We start from the raw sequence: 18424 nt of genomic DNA, 5'->3' as shown, positions 1-18424 counted from the left end.
GGGCAACGAACTCATCCTCACCACCACAGCCTGCAACCAGTGTCTCCACACCCCCATGTACTTCTTCCTCCTCGACCTCCCCTGCTGGACCTGCGCCCCATGTCCACCACTGTCACTAAACCGATTGCCAGTTCCCTCTGGAACACCAGGGCCATCTTCTTCCTGGGATGTGCTGCCCAGGTCTTTTTCTTTCTCTCCTCAAACACAGACGAGTTTTATCTTCTCACCATCATGCCCTACAACCACTTTGTGTCCATCTGCCAACCCCTGCATGACGGGACCCTCCTGGGCAGCACAGCTTGCGTCCGCAATGGCAGCAGCTGCCTGGGCCAGAGGGTTTCCCAGTTCTCGGCTGCACACTGTGGGACTTTGTCACTTCCCTCTGCTAAGGCAATGCCCAAAGGACCAAAGCTGGGGGAGCAGAGTGGGTTCCTGTCCCCTCTCTGCCTGTTCTGGGACAGTTCCGCCACTGTCCAGATGCTCTGGGAGAGCTTGGGAGCCCTTCCCTGAGGCCGTGTATGAGGAGATCGGTTACAGCTCAGCATGGAAGAAGCAGGCAAGGTTCGGTTGCCCATGTTCAGCGAGTCCCCTCCATGGGGCACATCCGCCAGGCTTTTCCCCCTTACTGCCCCACCCAGGGCTGACCCCTGCGCTGGGGTGTGTGGGGAGAGCAGCAAGGTCCTGGGCCCAAGAGAGGAGCTTCATCTCACCAGTTCTTCCTGTCCCCGCCAGGGACAGCCCCTCTCTGTGTGCTCCTGCGTGCTGCGTGACACCTGAGGGTTGAGGGAAGGTCCTGTCCCAGGGCAGCTCTGGGAGACCCTTTGATACAGGGCTTGTCCCAGGGGAGCAGGGTGAGTCCTGAGCCCTCCTCCCACTCAGCCTTTTCTCCGTGGCTCCCCCCAGCAGTGAGCACAAGCTTGGCCACCAGAGCACATCCCATAACACCTCCAGGTTCCTATTCAAAGAGGTCCCTGACTTCTAAGATTCTGTGATTCTTTCAGAGCGTAATTCGTGATTCTCTCTCCTTAACTGTTGGTGTTTTGGGAGACTCCTCTGTGGTATTTACCCCATGGCAAAGGTCACGCAGAGCATCTGCCTTTCTGGCTACACCCTTCAGAGAAGCCACCTGTGTGCACTGCAAAGGGGAGTGCTGAGGTGGGCTGTGTCCTTGGGGAAAGCCCTGTTCCTGCGGGGGACACAGCCCTGGGAGAGAGCATGCAGGGAAGGGCTGTGCTGCATTCACAGGGCAGTGTTTAGCTCCAGTCAAGTGACATGATGCTGTCAGAGCTCTGTGCCTTGCTCACGCTGCTCCTCTCCCTTCGTCCTCACCTTGCAGGGTTTTGGCTGAGGCACAGACATGGAATGACGACAGCCAGTCATCCTCAGCCATGCACACCCTCGAGCCATGGCCTTCCCACCAAGGAGGGCAGTGCTGGGGGCACCAGGGAGGAGCAGATCTCGGGCACCCCGTACACTCACCCTCACTGGGGCTCCTCACTCCCCTGGGACAGGCTGGAGCCCAGAGGTGAGGGCAGTCCCAGGGGAGCAGCCTCATGGCCAGGGTGCCCCTCTCTTTCACTGCCCTCCTTGGTGGGCTCTGCCACTCTGGCTTAACCTCTCCAGGTTCCCCCTCAGCCCCCCATTATGCATTCTCATGAAGCGGCAACTTGCAGAACATGCTGGAAGCAACAACATGCTCTTGCTGACAGGTTCCTGTGCCACTGGCCCTGGGCAAATACAGCTTATCAGCCACACACACACAGAGGAGGGATGACAAGAACAAACATCTCTCCTGTTGCCATGAGAGCTCTCTTGTTCCTGCAATTAGCTCCAAGTGGCTGCCTGAGGACAAGCGCCTGCTTCTCGGTGTCCCTCTGGATGGCCACATCCTGCTCGGGGACAGAGCTGGCCTGGCCAAGGATGAGGGCATTGAAGGGACATGCCTTGGGGACAAGGGCCTTGGGTGACCAGTGTCTGAGTGCCACCCAGGGACGTGGCTGGAGCCAGAGCCTTGTTGGGGACAAAGTCATTGGGACCCCCCATCTGGAGGCAGCTCTGCAGAGTGGGACTCCAGTGATCGGGGTGGGTATGGTGGCCCCAGGCAGTGGCAGGCTGGTGGCCAGGGCAGGGGATATTCTGCTCTGTTCTCTGCACTGGGGAGGCTGTGGCTGGGGACCAGACCAGGCTGGGGCCTGCTGTGTGTGGGAAATGGGGTGGGCTGGAGCTGGGCATCGGGACCACCCCAGCACGCTTTCAAGCCGAACCCTCATCTCCCAGTGCCCAGCACTCACCAGTGCTCCCCATTGCCTCCCGTGACTGAAGGTCGCAGTTACCCGGCAGTATCCCCACCTGCCAGTACACCGCAGCTGTCCTCCTACTTCCCAGTGTTCCCTAATGCTGGGATCCTTGATGCCCCAGGAAGAGGGGTCATTCCCAGCCCCCTGTTTACCCAAGGGATGGAGAGGGGGCAGGGACAGTTCTGCTTAGAGACCCCTGGTCTGAGGCTAGCATCATCCCTGGGGGAGTCCTGGGGGGAAGGACAGTCCTGGGAGGTAGGCGGTACTGGGAGATGGTAGTGCTGGGAGGTGAGGGGCACTGGGAGATAGGGGGATCCGGCTTTGGGGGGCTGTTGGAGGGTGCTTTTGTGTTGGAGCAGTGGGCAGACACTGTAGGATGTCTGGCTGTCAGGGGTCCTTTGTCTGTTCCCCTTCACCACCCCCAGATGCCTGGGCACTTGCATGTCCAGCTGCCTCGTGCAGGAAGCTGGACTGATGCCGGCAAAGGTGGCTGAAGCCATGCTGGAGGCAGGGGTGACTGCGCCTAGGCCAGGCTTGCTGCCAGGGCTGGTGTCTCTGCCAAGTCTGGCTTTGCCCTGGGGGCAAAGGAGGAGTTCTGGGAGGGATAAATCTGCCCCTCACCTTCTCCAGCCTCATCCAGGACTCACCACACCGCAGAGAAACATGAAGGTCGCAGTGCTCAGCATGGCCCTGCTCTTCACCATCCTGCTGTGCACCCCAGCAGATGCTCAGGTGAGTCCCCAGTGCCTCATGGAGGGGCTCAAGGCTGGGAACAGGTGTTGGCTGCAAGACATCAGCTCCCCTGCAGGATGAAATCACAGTGGTGAGCACGAAACCCCTTGAGTTGGCTTCTCCCTTTCCCAAGCAAGAGGAAAGGGAGAAGCCCCAGGCGATGCAGCTTTCTGCCTTCCACAGTTCTGTCTGTTCCCAAGCTTCCCAGCAGTATAGCTCCTGATACCCAGAGCCCAGCTTCTTCACTGCATGGTCGGATCTATCTCCTCGCTCGGAGGGCCCCAAACGGTTTCTTTTCTCGATGCCCCCACACCCCTCCCTTTTGGGCCCCTTCATCCTTTTGGTCCCCTCAGGCATCCCCTCCCTGGGATCTCCTCTGTGTCCTACCTAGGGTCCCCAGATGCCCTCCCTTTGATCGTTCCCAATGCCTTTGGGACGTCGCCCCCCTCAGTCCTTTACCTTTCATCCTGTCCACTGTGGTAATGTCCCCAAAGCCACTTCCTTGAACCCCAGCTCCCAAACACTCTCCCAGTCCCCTCACTTTGGTCCTCTGCAGTCGGCCTTCTGCCTCTACCAACCACCACACTTGAAGTCCCCCTATCCTCTGCACCTGAATTCCTATACCCCACATTAACATCCCACACGGTCCTGTCCCTTCAATGCTATCAGCCTGGCTAGTTCACGCCAGTGCCCTATCTTTGGGTCCCAGTCACCCCATCCCCTTTGGAGACCCCTAGTTCTCCAGGCTGTCCTTACCTCTGTCCCCACCCCTGGTCACTGCATGAACAGGTATCCCAGGTGAAACTTGGAGCAATGGGGTGGGGGGGAGCAGAAGGGATCTTCCTGCTCAGACCAGAGGGAAGCTGTGGGCCTGGGGAGGCTGGGGACACCTGTGCCCCACACAAAGCCCCACTGAGGTCCAATCCAGACAAGCTCTTTGCTCTCTTTCCCAGGCAGTCTTAGAAGAAAGTGGAGATTATGGCCTGAGTGTGAGTATTGGGGTGGACTTAGAGGGCAACCAATCTGGGGAACTAGATGGCAGTTTACGCCTCCCATCCCTTGCTGGTCCCTTGCTGGTACTGGGGACATACCAGTGACCAGTGAGGTTTTGTGGTCTCTCTACAGGGGGAACTCGAAATAGAGGAAGGGAAGAAGCCTGAGGTAGGTATCATGAGTTCTGCTGTCCCCAGATGCTCCCCCCTCATGGCCACAACACCCCAGTGTTTTTCCAGGGAGGCCCCCTTCCCCTGGGTCCCCCTTGCACTCCCATCCATCCCATTACAACCCAAAGCACCCCAGGATGCCCCAATACACGGCCATGCACCCAGGTGACCCCTTCCCCAGGACCCCCATTGCTTTCTGTGTACCACCATGCAAATTCTTGTACCCCATTTCTCCCTGAAAGCACCTTCTCCAAGGACCCCATTGCTCATCGCTTTTCCCTGCCTGCCAGTACACCCCAGTGCACCCAAGCGTGTCCCTAACCCTCCCTTTCTCCCCAGGTTCCTCTGGTGCTTCTCCGCCAGAAACGCCTGGCTGTAGGTCTTCGTGTCTAGGTGAGCAGCATCAGGGCATTTCCAGCCCCACAAGGGATTCTGAGGCCCAGGAAATCCCTGAGCCCTCAGGGGTGGCCAGAGCTTGGGTATGGAAGAGGGAAACAGAGGGGACTGTCCATGATCCATGTGCCAGGGCAAGCTGGACAGAGCTGCCTTTCCTTGCACTCAGCGGGGCTCAGCAGACCCAGAGGATCACTGTGCAGGCCAGGCAAGGGCTCTGGTGCCATACAGACCCCCAGGATGACCGTGAGGGCTGGGCAGGGCTCTGGGAGGTTTCAAGGCTTCCTGTTGTAAGGGAGTCTGGGTGCCCTATGGATCTCACAGGAGCCAAGCCCTATCCCAGGCATATTGGGGTCTCCAATTCCCTTCTCCTTCCTCAGGTCTCTGCAGAGAGACACCGGGGACAAGGCCCCTCTCGTGTTCCAGCAGACACCGCGGGCGGGTGTTTCATTTAGGGATCTGTCTTTCAGGACCGAAGTGGTGGTGACCTCCTTATCGTGTCCCCCTCCAGCGCCATGAGGAGATGGTCATCCCTGGAGGACCCCACCTGATCCCCTGGGAGCCCTGGGCCGTTTCCCTCTCATGATCAATAAACCCGTTCAGCAAAGCTGCACTCTGTGTGTCTGTGTCTGTGTCCCCTCTCCTCTGCCAGCGGCCGCATGCCTGGATCCTCTCCGGCTGCATCACCACAGTGAGCAGAGTGGCTGAGGGAATGTGGGCTCCTGTGGTGTCTGTGTAAAGGAGATTCCCTTCCCGCACACCGTGTGCCCCAGGTAAGGGCAGATGAGGGCAAACTGGAGTGTCCCTCTGTCCTGGTTTAAACCCAGCTGGTAGCTCAGCACCAGGCAGCCGCTCGCCCACCCCCTGGGTGGGATGGGGAGGGGAATCGGAAGAATGTAAAACCTGCGGGTGGAGAAAAGAACAGTTTAATAATTGAAAGCAAGTAAAAGATAGTGATAATATAAACAACACCAACAATAACAGAAATTATAATAATACTAGGAAGCAACAGAAAAAGAGAAATGAAAATCCAGAAAACACAAGTGTTGCCCAATACAATTGCTCAGCACCCGCTGACCGATACCCAGCCTGATCCAGCATCAAACGGTCCTTTCCGTCCAACTCACCCAGTTTCTATACCGGTCATGACATGCTGTGGTCTGGAATACCTCTGTGGCTAGTTCAGGTCAGGTGTCCTGTCTCTGCTTCCTCCTGGCTTCTTGTGCTCCTCCTCACTGGCAGAGCATGAGAGACTGAAGAGTCCTTGATCAGGATAAGTGCTACTGAGCAACAACTAAATCACTGGTGTGTTACCAGCATTGCTCTCAGACTGAAGCCAAAACAGAGCACTGCACCAGCTACAGGGAAGAGAATTAACTCTGTCTCAGCCAAAACCAGGACTACTGCCTGGGAAAGGGAAAGCAGCCTGCCCGCCCCTCATCCTCTGCTTTGCAACTACCAGCCCTTGAGTATCCCCACCTTCTGTTGGGGCTTCTGAGAACACACAACCACCTTAGCGGAGAGACCAGCCACAGGACAGCAGGCCTGCTCCCTGCCTTGGCCCAAAGCTGAGCAGAGGGAGGCCAAGGAACACATCTTTGCCTTTCACTAGCTCAGCTATTCAATGCTGATGCGCGCTCACACATCACGAGCTGTTCAGAAGGCATAAGCAGACCCTGGATCGGACCTTTCTCACACACTGGGGATCAGCTGGCAGAGCAGGGGCATCCAGCAATGTCTGGCTGGAGCTAGGAGGGAACTGGAGCTAGGACTTGGAACCAATTCCAGTGCCAGCTCAGTTCCAGCCACGAGCTTGCCCTGCCACGTGGACAGGGCATGTCACTCCAGTTTGCATCAGAGACTAGATCTTTCCTTTGGGAGGCCTTCTAAGACCCCTTGAGGGATGTATTGTATCTGCCCCTTAGCTCTGTCTCTCTTGCCTTTATCTTCCTCACCAGAAAGGGGAGAAATGCCAGTCAGTAACAGCAGCAGATCATTAGCAATGTCCTGATAACACGGGAGTTTTCCATCAAGTTTTCTCCCCGCCACTGTGACAGGGGGACTTCAGCTAAAGGTGCCCAGGCATGCACACAGCAACACACAGCAACACACAGCAAAGGGCAAATGCACGTACAGCAACTCGTTATGCCAGACGCCTGCACTGCGGACAAGTCTTCTGGAGAACAAGGCGCTATGGGCACCTTCTTTTCCTCCCTTTTCCCCTTTCAGGTGATGCTGATCAAGCCACAGCCACCTGCTCTCTCTTTTGGGCTCGAGAGGCACTTTCTTCTTGTCCTGCTCCTTGTAAGTTTTGAAGAAGAGACTGACCCCCACCTCTCTCCATCCTCCTTTCATGTAGCTGTAGAGAGTGAGAAGGCCCCCCCTCAGCCTTCTCTTCTCCGGACTAAACACTCCTAGTTCCCTTAGCCATTCCTCACAGGACTTGCTCTCTGGACCCTTCACCTCCTCTGCTGTCCTTCTTTGGACATGCTCCAGCACTTCTCTGTGTGTCCTGTAGGGCACCTCCTGCATGTCTTTCAGGACTGCGAAGAACAGATCAACTTCCAAACTAACAGAAAGCTGCATCGGTTGTTAACACACCTGTGGAGAGAGAAGAGAGGGACAACTGGAATAAAAATAGCTTCAAATTCCTCCTGACCTTTGACAAAGAAGCAACCAAGTTTTCCATAGCAGTTGCACTGAGGTCTTGAACGGATTTTATCTGACCAGCCCCTTGACAGACATGATATTAATTTGCTGCTTTACTTGGATAATCTTGATTATTTCCACTTGGAATTGGGCAAAAGAGAGCAGCTAAATCATATGGTGCTCTCAAATCACAGGGGAAATCCATACGCCGGCCTCTTCATCATGTTACCACAAAATCTATTTCCTCTTTCATCGAGACAAATGTCAGTAATTCAGTTGGTGGGCTGGCACAGGACAGACGCTGTGGTGTAGGGATTGTTAATAGTAATTTCTGATTCATTGAGATTGTGCAAAAGCACCAAGAGTTGAAGACCAATTGACCCACGGTGGTCTGTCTCCAAAGGCTTACAAATTGGGGTTTGGGGCTTCTTTGTTTGTTTGGAGTTTTTAAATAGGATTTTTTAGATATTTTCTAAGTGGTCTTGCAAAAAAACAATCGCCACTGAGCTCTGAACAAAAGAAGCCACCTCATAACTTCTCTGGTGGTCCACCGAGTTTGTGGACTTTGATGTTCGCAAAGCCACCAACTCAAAAAGCCATTTCCTGGATGCAGCTGGTCTGTTACAGCCAGTCGTCCTGTGCAACAGGAGAGACAGAATTAGAGACATCAGCTTGTCTTGGAAAACTAAGTGGAGTTGAGCAGAGTAAATGCAGGAAGATCTCACAGCAGGAATCCAGTCCTGCAGGCATGATGCAAAAAAAGTGCACATCTCCCTTTTAGTGCCAGATGTGTTTTACTTGGCCATTCCTGTTGCTTTTATATAAAAGTCTGCCACACAACAGAATTACAGAATGGCGATGTTTAACTAACATATATTACAATAGTAAAAAGTGTGGGAAAAGACCCTAAGACCAGGCAGAGCCCTACTGTTTGCTTTAAAAACAAAACCCTACACAAACCCACAGAGCAGCGGAGCTGCTTTATGCAGCCTGCATGTGGCCTTCAGGACAATTCCACATTCAGCCTGTGCTTTGAGCCTCCCTATTCCTCTTACCCTCAGGCTCCTAGAGGGCAAGCCACAGACCAAATGGCAGAAACAGGTTAACCCTCATCATTCCTGTTGCTGGCAATCCCACATAGAGCTACCACTTGGGCCATGGAATGCACAGGCATTGAGAAATCCCTCTCTTTTCCCAGTGAAATAGCATTGGCTATGCTTCTGAAAACACATTTCAGGTGGTCACCAGGAACGTACAAATTCCAGGAAGCTGCAGGATCAACTGCAGCTGCTCATCACCTTCTGAGAAAAACACCCCCAAAAGAGCAACAAACCACAGAAAGGCAGCCAAAGGAGTTGCCCTTTAGGGTGTTGTAAGGGGCATATGAATAGGTACAACTCATCTAATTCTTCTCTGTCTGTCCGCCTTCACCACCCCCAGATGGCTGAGCCCTTCCATTTCCACCCTCCCCGTGCAGCGCTGGGGAAAATGAGGGGAATTAGAGACCAGAAGTAGAAGAACTGGTGCAGACTGGGTGAACGAGAGAGCAGACCTGGGAGCACAGGGGTAGGAGGAGAGAACAAAGAAGTGGCCCTGGAAAGGTGGGAGAGAAAGGAAGCAGAAGTGGGACCACTGGGGCAGACAAAGGGAACCAGGGAGTGGTGTGGGAGGGCACTGGGGCAGGTGGATGGACTGAGGGAGTACTGGGAGCACTGGGGTTCAGGGGGTTGAGGTGATGCTGGGATCGCACTCAGGGTGTATGGGATGACACTGGGGGCAGCACTGTGGAAATAGGGGTTGCTGGCAGGGGTGGGGTGACTGAAACCCTGGGAACAGAGAACCTCTGTGCCCTGCTGGAAGTTGTCACCTCTCTATTGTTCTCTAGAGGCAGCTGAAAATCGGAAGTGACCACAAGTAACCACCAGCCAGGCCAGGAGCCCCACATCTCTCCCCCCTCCAAGTCATTTAGATACTATCTGGTGGCTTTCCACCTCTCTCTCTTCTCACATTCAGGACCATTATCCCCCAGATGGCTCTCACAGTCCCTAGAGGTGTTGATTGAGGTGGTAATCAGTATCCTCCAGCCCCCTAAATTACAGGTCCTTGCAGATGATGTTCCAGTTGGGCATGAAGCTGTAGAAGGAGGCAGATCAGCTCCTGCATAGTAGGCTTCACTTGTATGCTCTGATACTGCTGATACAGAAGGTCCAAGGTACAGAAAGTCTCGAGTCAATTTACTGACGATAAAATCATTGCTGGTCCATTTGTGCTGCTCCCAGTGATATTTGTGGATGTTGGTGAGTGAGTGACTCAGGAAGGGTGAAAAGGTAATGGATGGAGGGATGAAGGGATGGAGAGAGGGAAGAAATGAAGTGGGAAGGGATGGGGAAACCAACAGATGCTAGGTGAGTGAAGGGGGAATGGAGGGGATGGGGAGATAGAGGAAGAATTGAGCTCACTGCAAGGACGGAGCGAGCGGCTGGGTGGGCTGCACTGCCCACTGCACTTCACTACTTACATGCATGCAATGCCTTGAACAACGACTTCACAGCTGTGTCATAGCCCTCTGAAATGCTAATTATTCAGCACTCTGTGGCTTCAGCAGCTAATGCACAAGGCAGAACAATTTTCCAGTTGACTGCCTCTCCTTTAAACAATCTCCAAAGCAAATATTCAGAAGTGCTTGATATCTTCTCAGAACTGTCCAACAACAGTTCTCTTCTCTATACCAAGTCTTCTGTAAAGAACAAGCACTCATCATGTAATGGGTAATCTTCAGAAATGACCTTTAATGTTTCACTGGAGAGTCCCAGCTATTTTCAGCTCTCAGCCACACACAGTGCTTCTTTGTTCCTAGCTTTCCATCTGAATCGAACTAGGCAGGCTTTATTTGAAGCTACGACAGGAGTCTGTATCATAATGGAGACAAACCAGGTGACCTCTTGCTTCCCCTGAAATATCCCATGGGCTTCAAGATCCAAGTCAGGTTTTCCCCACCAGCCTTGTAGAATTATCCTCACAGTGGATTATTTTAGTTATTTTAGAGGGAGCAAGTGCTGAGGCTTCTGCTTGGTATGTGGAAAGACTGTGACACTTCAGGAGAGGACGAGTCTGAAGAATAGGACAACAACTTGGCATTCACAGCTCTGCTCTCCTGACACTGACCTCAGAGGGCCTCAGTATGGCCACTCAGTTCAGTGCTGCCGTTGCTCAGAGCGGTTGGTGGGTTTGCTGACAGTTGCACATGAGCACTTCTGATGTTCTGCTCCCTCGAGAGACTGGTAGACAGGCCACCCCAATAGGGATGGGGGATTGGAGTGGTTCTTTGGGAACAGCAGCCTTTGTCCCCATCCCTGGTGGGACACCTCAGCCAAGCTGTCTTGGGGAGGAGAGGTGAACGGGGCTGGAGAGAGAAACCTGACATGCTTCAATGGTTACCTTTCAGAAACAGGCAAGAGAAACAGATCTTTGTCCTGATGTGAAAATTGCCCGGGATTGGCCAGAACTATGAGAGTGCTCTCAGTGTTGTTCTCCTTTCCTTCTAGCAATGGCACGTGGACAGCATTTTGCTTGTCTCATGGAAAGAAGCCAGGCTGACAACCATGCTTTAAGGCTCTATTGCAACTGCAGTTGATTGTTGCGCACGATGAGGTTGCAGTGCTTGAAAACAGGCATGAACAGTTCCAGGCTTGGCAAGTTCCCAGGCTCTCATGGCTGCCCCTACCCCACACTGGTCAGAGGATGCTGCCCAGGATAGGCAGGGAAGGAAATCTCCCCAGTACCCAGGCATACCGGATGCTTCAACTGCCACAGCCCACCTGGGTCAGGCTCTTTCCAAGTTTCCTCGACAGGATCCTTGTCCTGTGGGCCCTGGACAAACAAAAAAACCCGCATCTTATCAGAGGTGCTGTGGGGACAGACATCCTTCCTACAGCCAGGGGAGCTCTGTTCCTGCAGTCAGCTCCAAGTGGCTGCTTGGGGACAAGCAGACAATTCATTGTGTCCACTCTGAATGGTCACATCTTGCTCGGTGACAGCGCTGACTTAGGCTGACAATGACGGTGGTGGTGTCGCAAAACTTCACACTGACTGAGGTAAGAGAGGTCAGGACACGAAGTACAGAATTACAAGAACAAATATTTATTCACGCACATAAGGTGTTTCAGCTAAATTGAGGCACCCAATTGTGGTTTTACACAGGGTGCATGGAACCTTCAAATGTTCAGGTAAGGCGTGAATCAAGTGATCACTAACATCTTTACAACCAATTAATAAACATAGTAAATCAAAGGAGGAAGATGAAGATCACAGTGCTCAACTTGGCCTTGCTCCTCAGCGTCTGGTACACCAAATCAGATGCACAGGTGACCCCAAATTATTAAACCTCATTAATGAATAAGGCTGGAGGTTGGTCTAGGCTGCAGGAGATCCCAATGACTATGGATGTTCTTTGCCCTCATGGACATCTGGGTCCCAGCATAAGGTATGGATCCGCCTCTGGAGTCCTGGGTCCTTAACTCTCATCCCATTGCCCTCTTCTCTCTCTCCAGAGCTCAAATCATACCTCTTTGATTGTTGAACTTGGACCATGTGGTAAGTGCCCAGATGGCCCCTCAGGTGCCAGCCTGGGGTAATGGGATCCCAGGGAGCCTGGAAATGCCCCTCCAGAGACATCTAGGGAGCTCTGGGGAGACTGGGGTAGGATTTCTCAGCAAGCTCATATCATCAATCCTGCAGAAGAAAGCTGCAATGTTGGGGACCAAGCCTCTTCGGCTTTGCCTCTCCCTGACCAATCAAGGGGCTACCCAATCCCATCAGTCCCTCTCCTTCCTTCCATAAGTCTTTCTTTCCCCGGAGCCCAGGTTCACAGTGAATAGTCACATCTGTCCCATGCCTGTGAAGACACATCCCAAACTCATGGAGGGGCCTCCACCAAGTCTATGGTTATGTGTCCATAAAGAAATCCTCCTTGCTCTCTCTCCATGACCTTTCAGTTCTTCCTAGATCTATGCTTATTATTTTGTCTGGTCCATAGCCTAAATTCCCCTAACAGTGGTCCTCCCAGGCCCCTTAACTTGGATCTGTTTCAGTTCTTTTCCTTCAGTGCCTACCAATCACCTCAGCTGGACTTCCCAAAATCCCCTCCCTCGACACTCCCCCATCTCCTCTCCTTGGGTACCCAAATTCCCTGCAGTGTCCTATGTGTCCATCTCCACCCAGCTTGTCCTTGCACGGTTAGACATCCCAGACAAACCTGGAAAGCAATGAGGCTGGGGGTGCACGAGGAGGAAGCCTGGGGAGGGACGAGGGGAAACATCTCTGATCCTCCCCACCTCTCAGGTCTCATCACAACTGCTTTGTGGATCTCCTTCCCTAGGACGTGGCAGATTCTCATCTCCCAGCAAATGGAGATGTTCCTTTAACCACAAGTAGCTGAGAGAGATTGGACTTGGTGCCAGACACCATGGGAAATCTGTCCCCTCTGCTCCCTTATTGCCCTTGGGAACATCCCTGTGACCCTCAAGGTTTCTCATGGCAACCTTCCTGTTGCGGGCGGCTGACATTCAGGAGGAGGAATCTCTGGCCAGCACCATGAGTTCTGCAAGCTCCTTCCTCTCTTCCTTCTCTCTCTTCTTTTCCTCTTTCCCCAGACCCAAGGGAGTTGGGGAGAATCAAAATCATAGAATCATAGAATAGTCAGGGTTGGAAAGGACCTTAAGAGCATCCAGTTCCAACCCCCCTGCTATGGGCAGGGACTCCTTACCCTAGACCATGTTGCCCAAGGCGCTGTCCAACCTGGCCTTGAATGCGGCCAGGGATAGAGCATTTACCCACTTGTTTTTTTTGGGCAACCTGTTCCAGTGCCTCACCACCCCCACAGTAAAGAACTTCCTGCTTATATCTAACCTGAACTTCCTGTTTTAATTTGAACCCATCACCCCTTGTCCTGTCGCTACAGTCCCTGATGAAGAGCCCCTCTCCAGCACCTTTCTAGGTCCCCTTCAGATATTGGAAGGCTGCTATGAGATCACCACCCTGGGAGATAAAGGCAACAAGAACTGATGGATCAGGCACTATCAGGTGGAATATTTGTACCCAGTCATTGATGGCTTTTTGATCCTATACAAATTGGTAGGCAGGTTTTCCGTCCAGGCATAGTTTAGGCAGTTGTTAATGGGTTGTTAACTTTGCCTGCGGTTCGCTGTGTAAATGCGTCCCTAAGACGCTGGTTGGGCTGTTTTCAGATAGTACAAAAGAACGTGTAATTGATAGGTGGCCCACCTGGAAGGGTGCCTTTTCTGAAAAAGGGCACGTCTTGGGGACCTTTATTCAATTCCCATGCTGTATTGTAGTCCCACTGTGTCCATGTATTGTGGTCATTTGTTAGAATCGCAGAATAGTTAGGGTTGGAAAGGACCTGAAGATCGTCTAGTTCCAACCCCCCTACCATGGGCAGGGACACCCCACACTAAACCATGCCACCCAAGGCCTCATCCAGCCTGACCTCGAACACCGCCAAGGATGGAGCATTGACAACCTCCCCGGGCAACCCATTCCAGTGCCTCACCACCCTCACGGTAAAGAATTTCTTCCTTAGATCCAATCTAAACTTTCCCTGTTTAAGCTTTAACCCATTACCCCTTGTCCTGTCACTACAGTCCCTGATGAAGAGTCCCTCCCCAGCATCCTTGTAGGCCCCCTTCAGATACTGGAAGGCTGCTCTGAGGCTTCCACACAGCCTTCTCTTCTCCAGGCTGAACAGCCCCAACTTTCTCAGCCTGTCTTCATACGGGAGTCCCTTGATCATCCTCATGGCCCTCCTCTGGACTTGTTCCAACAGTTCCATGTCCTTTTCGTGTTGAGGACACCAGAACAGCACACAATACTCCAAGTGAGGTCTCACGAGAGCAGAGTAGAGGGGCAGGATCACCTCCTTCGACCTGCTGGTCGCGCTCCTCTTGATGCAGCCAAGGATACGGTTGCTTTCTGGGCTGCGAGCGCACACTGCAGCCGGCTCATGTTCATTTTCTCATTGACCAACACCCCCAAGTCCTTCTCCGCAGGGCTGCTCTGAATCTCTTCTCTGCCCAACCTGTAGCTGTTCAGAGATGAATGCATGGTGCCCATATCTACTGGGCACAGATAATTCCCCCCCTCCCCCTTCCTCCCCTGACGGGTGTGTGGGAACTCTTGACGTGGGTTTATGGTATTTAAAATCACGTGGGCTTTACTGAAGGTTGCTGTATAACAGATTCCCAGTAATTGTGAATTTTGGGTGTATTTATTTTCCTGTGCAGGTGCAGGGGACTGGATTTGGAAGTCATGGTTAAACTTGGCATAGCTTGTGATGCCAGAGAAAAACATAGCTTAAAGGGGTAATCTTTTTTCCAGTGGCCTTATGATTCACAATATTTGCAGCAATTGGCTTGGGCAATTTCAGGGGAAAAAAGTCCTTGTGGTATACTGTATCCTTGCCCTTGTCCCCTTCCTTTTGGGAAAAAGGGTCCTGGACCCCTAAGGGCTGTGGGAACTAGCAAGGGAACTTGCATTGTTCCTCAGTTTCTCCTTGTGATCCTTCCTCCCATTAAAGACAAAAGTTGCTACGCTACACAATTTCATCTCTTCCTTGCCCTTGCCGTGCTGGAGCATGTTTAGAAAAATCTTTTTGGATGTCAGGAGTGGGTTGGTTGACAAAAAGGGAAACAATTATTTCCAGGGTGGACCCTCCCATACATACTCCTTTGCTAAGCTCATCGAGCACAAACATCAGATGAGTGCTCTGTTGACCCTTACTGACTTTCCCTCACCTGACTGCAACTGGTTGTTTTTTATCCTGCTCAACTCCAGGGATTCTAAAAGTCCATCTCTACATTGTCTCAAGGTATCCCTATCTGCTTCTGTACCATGATCCCACCCTGGTTTGCCACCAGCTGCAGCCTTTTCCCAGAGGCTCCTGCAGCCCAGTGCTCCTGCACCCATGCCTGTCACTGTCTCCGTCCCCACACTCAGAGCCATATCCATCCAGCCTTCCCATCCCAGCGTCAATGCAGTCCCATCCCCATGCTCGCCCCTGGCTCCAGCTCCATGCTTGGCCTTCACCTCCAAGTTCTGTGTGAGCCCTGACCCTCAGCTTGGCCCTTTCCCCACATTTGGTGTGGTCCCCAGCCCCATGCTCAGCACTCATGTCCCACGCTGGCAGAGTTTAACCCTGTGTCCCGGGTTCAGCTGTAGCAGTCATTTTTCTCCTTCTCAGTAGCTGGTGCAGCGCTGTGCTTTTGACTTTCAGCCTGGGAACAGCGCTGATAACACCGATGTTTTTAGTTGGTGCTCAGTCATGTTTACTCTGACCAAGGACTTTGTGAGTCTCATGCTCTGCCAGGATGGAAGGGAAGCCAGGAGGAAGCAGAGACAGGACACCTGACCCAAACTAGCCAAAGAAGTATTCCATACCACAGCACTTCATGCCCACTATGGAAACTGGGGGCAGTTACCTGGAAGGGCTCGATCACTGCTCTGGTCGGGCTGGGTATCGGTGCGTGGATGGTGAGCGGTTGTATTCTCTCCCCTTGTTATTCCCTTCATCATTATTATTATTGTTGGCAGCAGCAATGGTTTGTGTTATACCTTAATTACTGGACTGTTCCTATTTCAACCCATGGGAGTTACATTCTTTTGATTCTCCTCCCCATCATGTCATGGGGTGCTTAAAGTCTTCCCTTAGGACTTGGGCCTATGAGCATGAGGTTTCTTCCAGCTGTTTGACGAAGACCTCATCTACTTCCTGATCAGGCAGTCCGTAACAGATACCTCAACTCACATCACCCATGTTAGTCTGCCGGCTAATCCTGAGCCATAACCTCTCAACCGGCTTTGTTCACCCCAAGGCAGAGCTCCATGGATTCCAGCCGCTGTCACAGTAAGGGCAACTCCCGCTCATCCCTTTCCCAGTCTGTCCCTTCTAAAGAACCTGTGTCCATCCGTTTCAGCACATCTGTCATGTGAGCTTTCCCACCACATCTCTGTGACTTCACTGAGACTGTAGCCCTCTAATGGCATGTAAACTTCTAATTTCTTCTGTTTGCTCCCCATACTGACTGCATTAGCGTACAGACACTCCTGAAAGATGAGGAACAACCCCCACACACCCCTTGCTAATGTCCCCTCAGCAATTCCTTATTTGTGAGTGTGCACCGTTCTTCCCTGTTCTGTAGATTTTGAAAACCGTCAACCACATCACTCTGCACCTTTGCTTGCCAAACCAATTCACCGCTTCCTCACTTGAAGTCATCATCTCCCTCCTATCTTATTCTAGTCTCCTCAGGTTTGCCAGTCTGTTAGCAAAGAGGGGTTTCTACCTTCTTTGTCGGGAAAGTTCTACTTGTCCCTACCAATCCTTGACCCCCAAAGGTGGTCCTGTGGTTTTAAAATCACACCGTTGTCATTGACACAGCTGCACAACAACGTGCTGAACCTCAAGATACATCCACTCCTCCTTAAGCCTTTCCAATTTGGCAATAGGATTAAAGAGAAAACCATCTGGACTCACGCTGACCTTAGCCCTCATCCCCCCAGCCATGTAGTCACTCTCGATATGCTCAGATACTCCCTCCCTACTGGAGTATTTGTGATGATGTTTAATAAGGGGCAATAGTGTGGTTTAAAATATATATACATATATATGTGGCATGAGACCATTAAAAGCAATCTGAAGTTCACTGTATTTCTAATTGCAAAAATTTATAGAAACACATAGCTTGCATATACATACACACACCGGTTTTCGATGGCATTATAATCCTTGAGCTCATATGCAGTATCTTAGAAAGACGGGTTTGGCTTTACTTTCTCAAACATGTCAAATTAGATCACTTTCAAGCTTAGCAGAAGCGCATCACAAGGCAGAAAGAACAGTGGAATTAAAACTTGTCCTAACAACAGCAGGAGTGACTTGAAACAAGTCAGTCATTCTTTGCGATGCTCTCTTCCACCAGTCCCAGTTTTACTCTTTCTTCCACCTCTCTCTTCATCTTTTCTTTCTCTTCCATTTTCCCCCTTTTTGCCAGTGACATTCTTTTGGCATCCTGCACTGCTTCCATCCGGAGCTGCTCGAGCTGTACTCTTCTCTGAAAAAAAAACCCAAAGCCGGCCACGTTTCTTTGTGTGACTTTTGCTTCTCTGAAACAATAAACTGGAAGCACGTACAAGATTCCTGGAAGTTCCTATTCTGGCATAGTTTATTAAATGTGATGCTAACAGACACAACTCTTGGGGTAGCTGCGGCTACCTACTCACCTATAAACTTCCTAGCAAACAATGACTACATATGCGAGTGTAAATGACACTTGCTTCTTCCAGTAAATGTATCTGCAGTTAATACTATTAGTTACTTCAAAACTCAGATAAACATTGAGAGTTTTGCTTATGAAGTACAAAATAAATGCTAATCACATCGTACTACAGTGAAAAGGAATCAGGAAAGGGGGCGAAGGGCATCAGAGCCTCTCAGAGCAACAGACTGAATTGCTAAAACTCATCTGAGGGAATTTCAGGTCATTTTAAATCAAGGACACAACAGGAGAGAAAATACTATAACAAAGGAACAAACAAAACCCTTTCCACCTCAAAATTAACTAGACAGGGAGACACTACTGAGGAAGCTTGTTTATTACTGAGAAAAATTCTGTCTACAGAAAGGCATTCACATTTGCTCTGAAGTCACTGAATCTGAATTTAATGAAATTTTGCATTTGCCATACAGGAAAAAGCTTACCTCAAAGAACTTAAATAACGACCAGTTAACATCCTGATGTTTCACCCAGCTGTACCCATAATGCACTAAATTTTTAAACACAAGGTAGTAAAATTCTGTTTTCTAAATGAACGTCCTTTTTTTCATGTTTAAGTCCTTCAGTGTACAGTTGCCGTATACAGCTGCCAACTTTCAGTCTGATGTCTATTCTGTTCCGTTCTGTAATATTTTGATTCTCTAGAGCCCATACTGGTAAACATCTATGTTTGATATAACTTATCTCCAGTGGGACAGACCCCACTATTCCAAACACACAGGGTTTTATATGTATCCAAGATTTAAAAGTCCCATTCAAGGCAGACGCTAGAAGATACATCAATTGCAGAACTTCTGTGAATAAAGCAGTTCTGTATCCACCTCACACTTCATACGTCAGATTT

General features: G+C 51.3%; 1 protein-coding gene across 1 annotated transcript in view; it reads right to left on the bottom strand.

Moving 5' to 3' along the window:
- Positions 1-7855: 7855 nt before the first annotated feature.
- LOC308232662 (uncharacterized protein) overlaps positions 7856-18424 on the bottom strand; it is a gene marked incomplete at both ends in the record, with an annotated part of 33461 nt that continues 22892 nt past the window's right edge. The window contains 2 exon segments of the mRNA XM_080639890.1: positions 7856-7870; positions 8290-8299. Coding sequence (XP_080496016.1) covers positions 7856-7870; positions 8290-8299 — 25 coding nt within the window.

Source organism: Psittacula echo (genome assembly GCF_963264785.1).
Source record: "Psittacula echo genome assembly, contig: SCAFFOLD_89, whole genome shotgun sequence".
NCBI classification, from domain to species: Eukaryota; Metazoa; Chordata; class Aves; order Psittaciformes; family Psittacidae; genus Psittacula; species Psittacula echo.
Note: the sequence above shows the minus strand (reverse complement) of the source record. Positions and strands in the feature narration are given on the sequence as shown.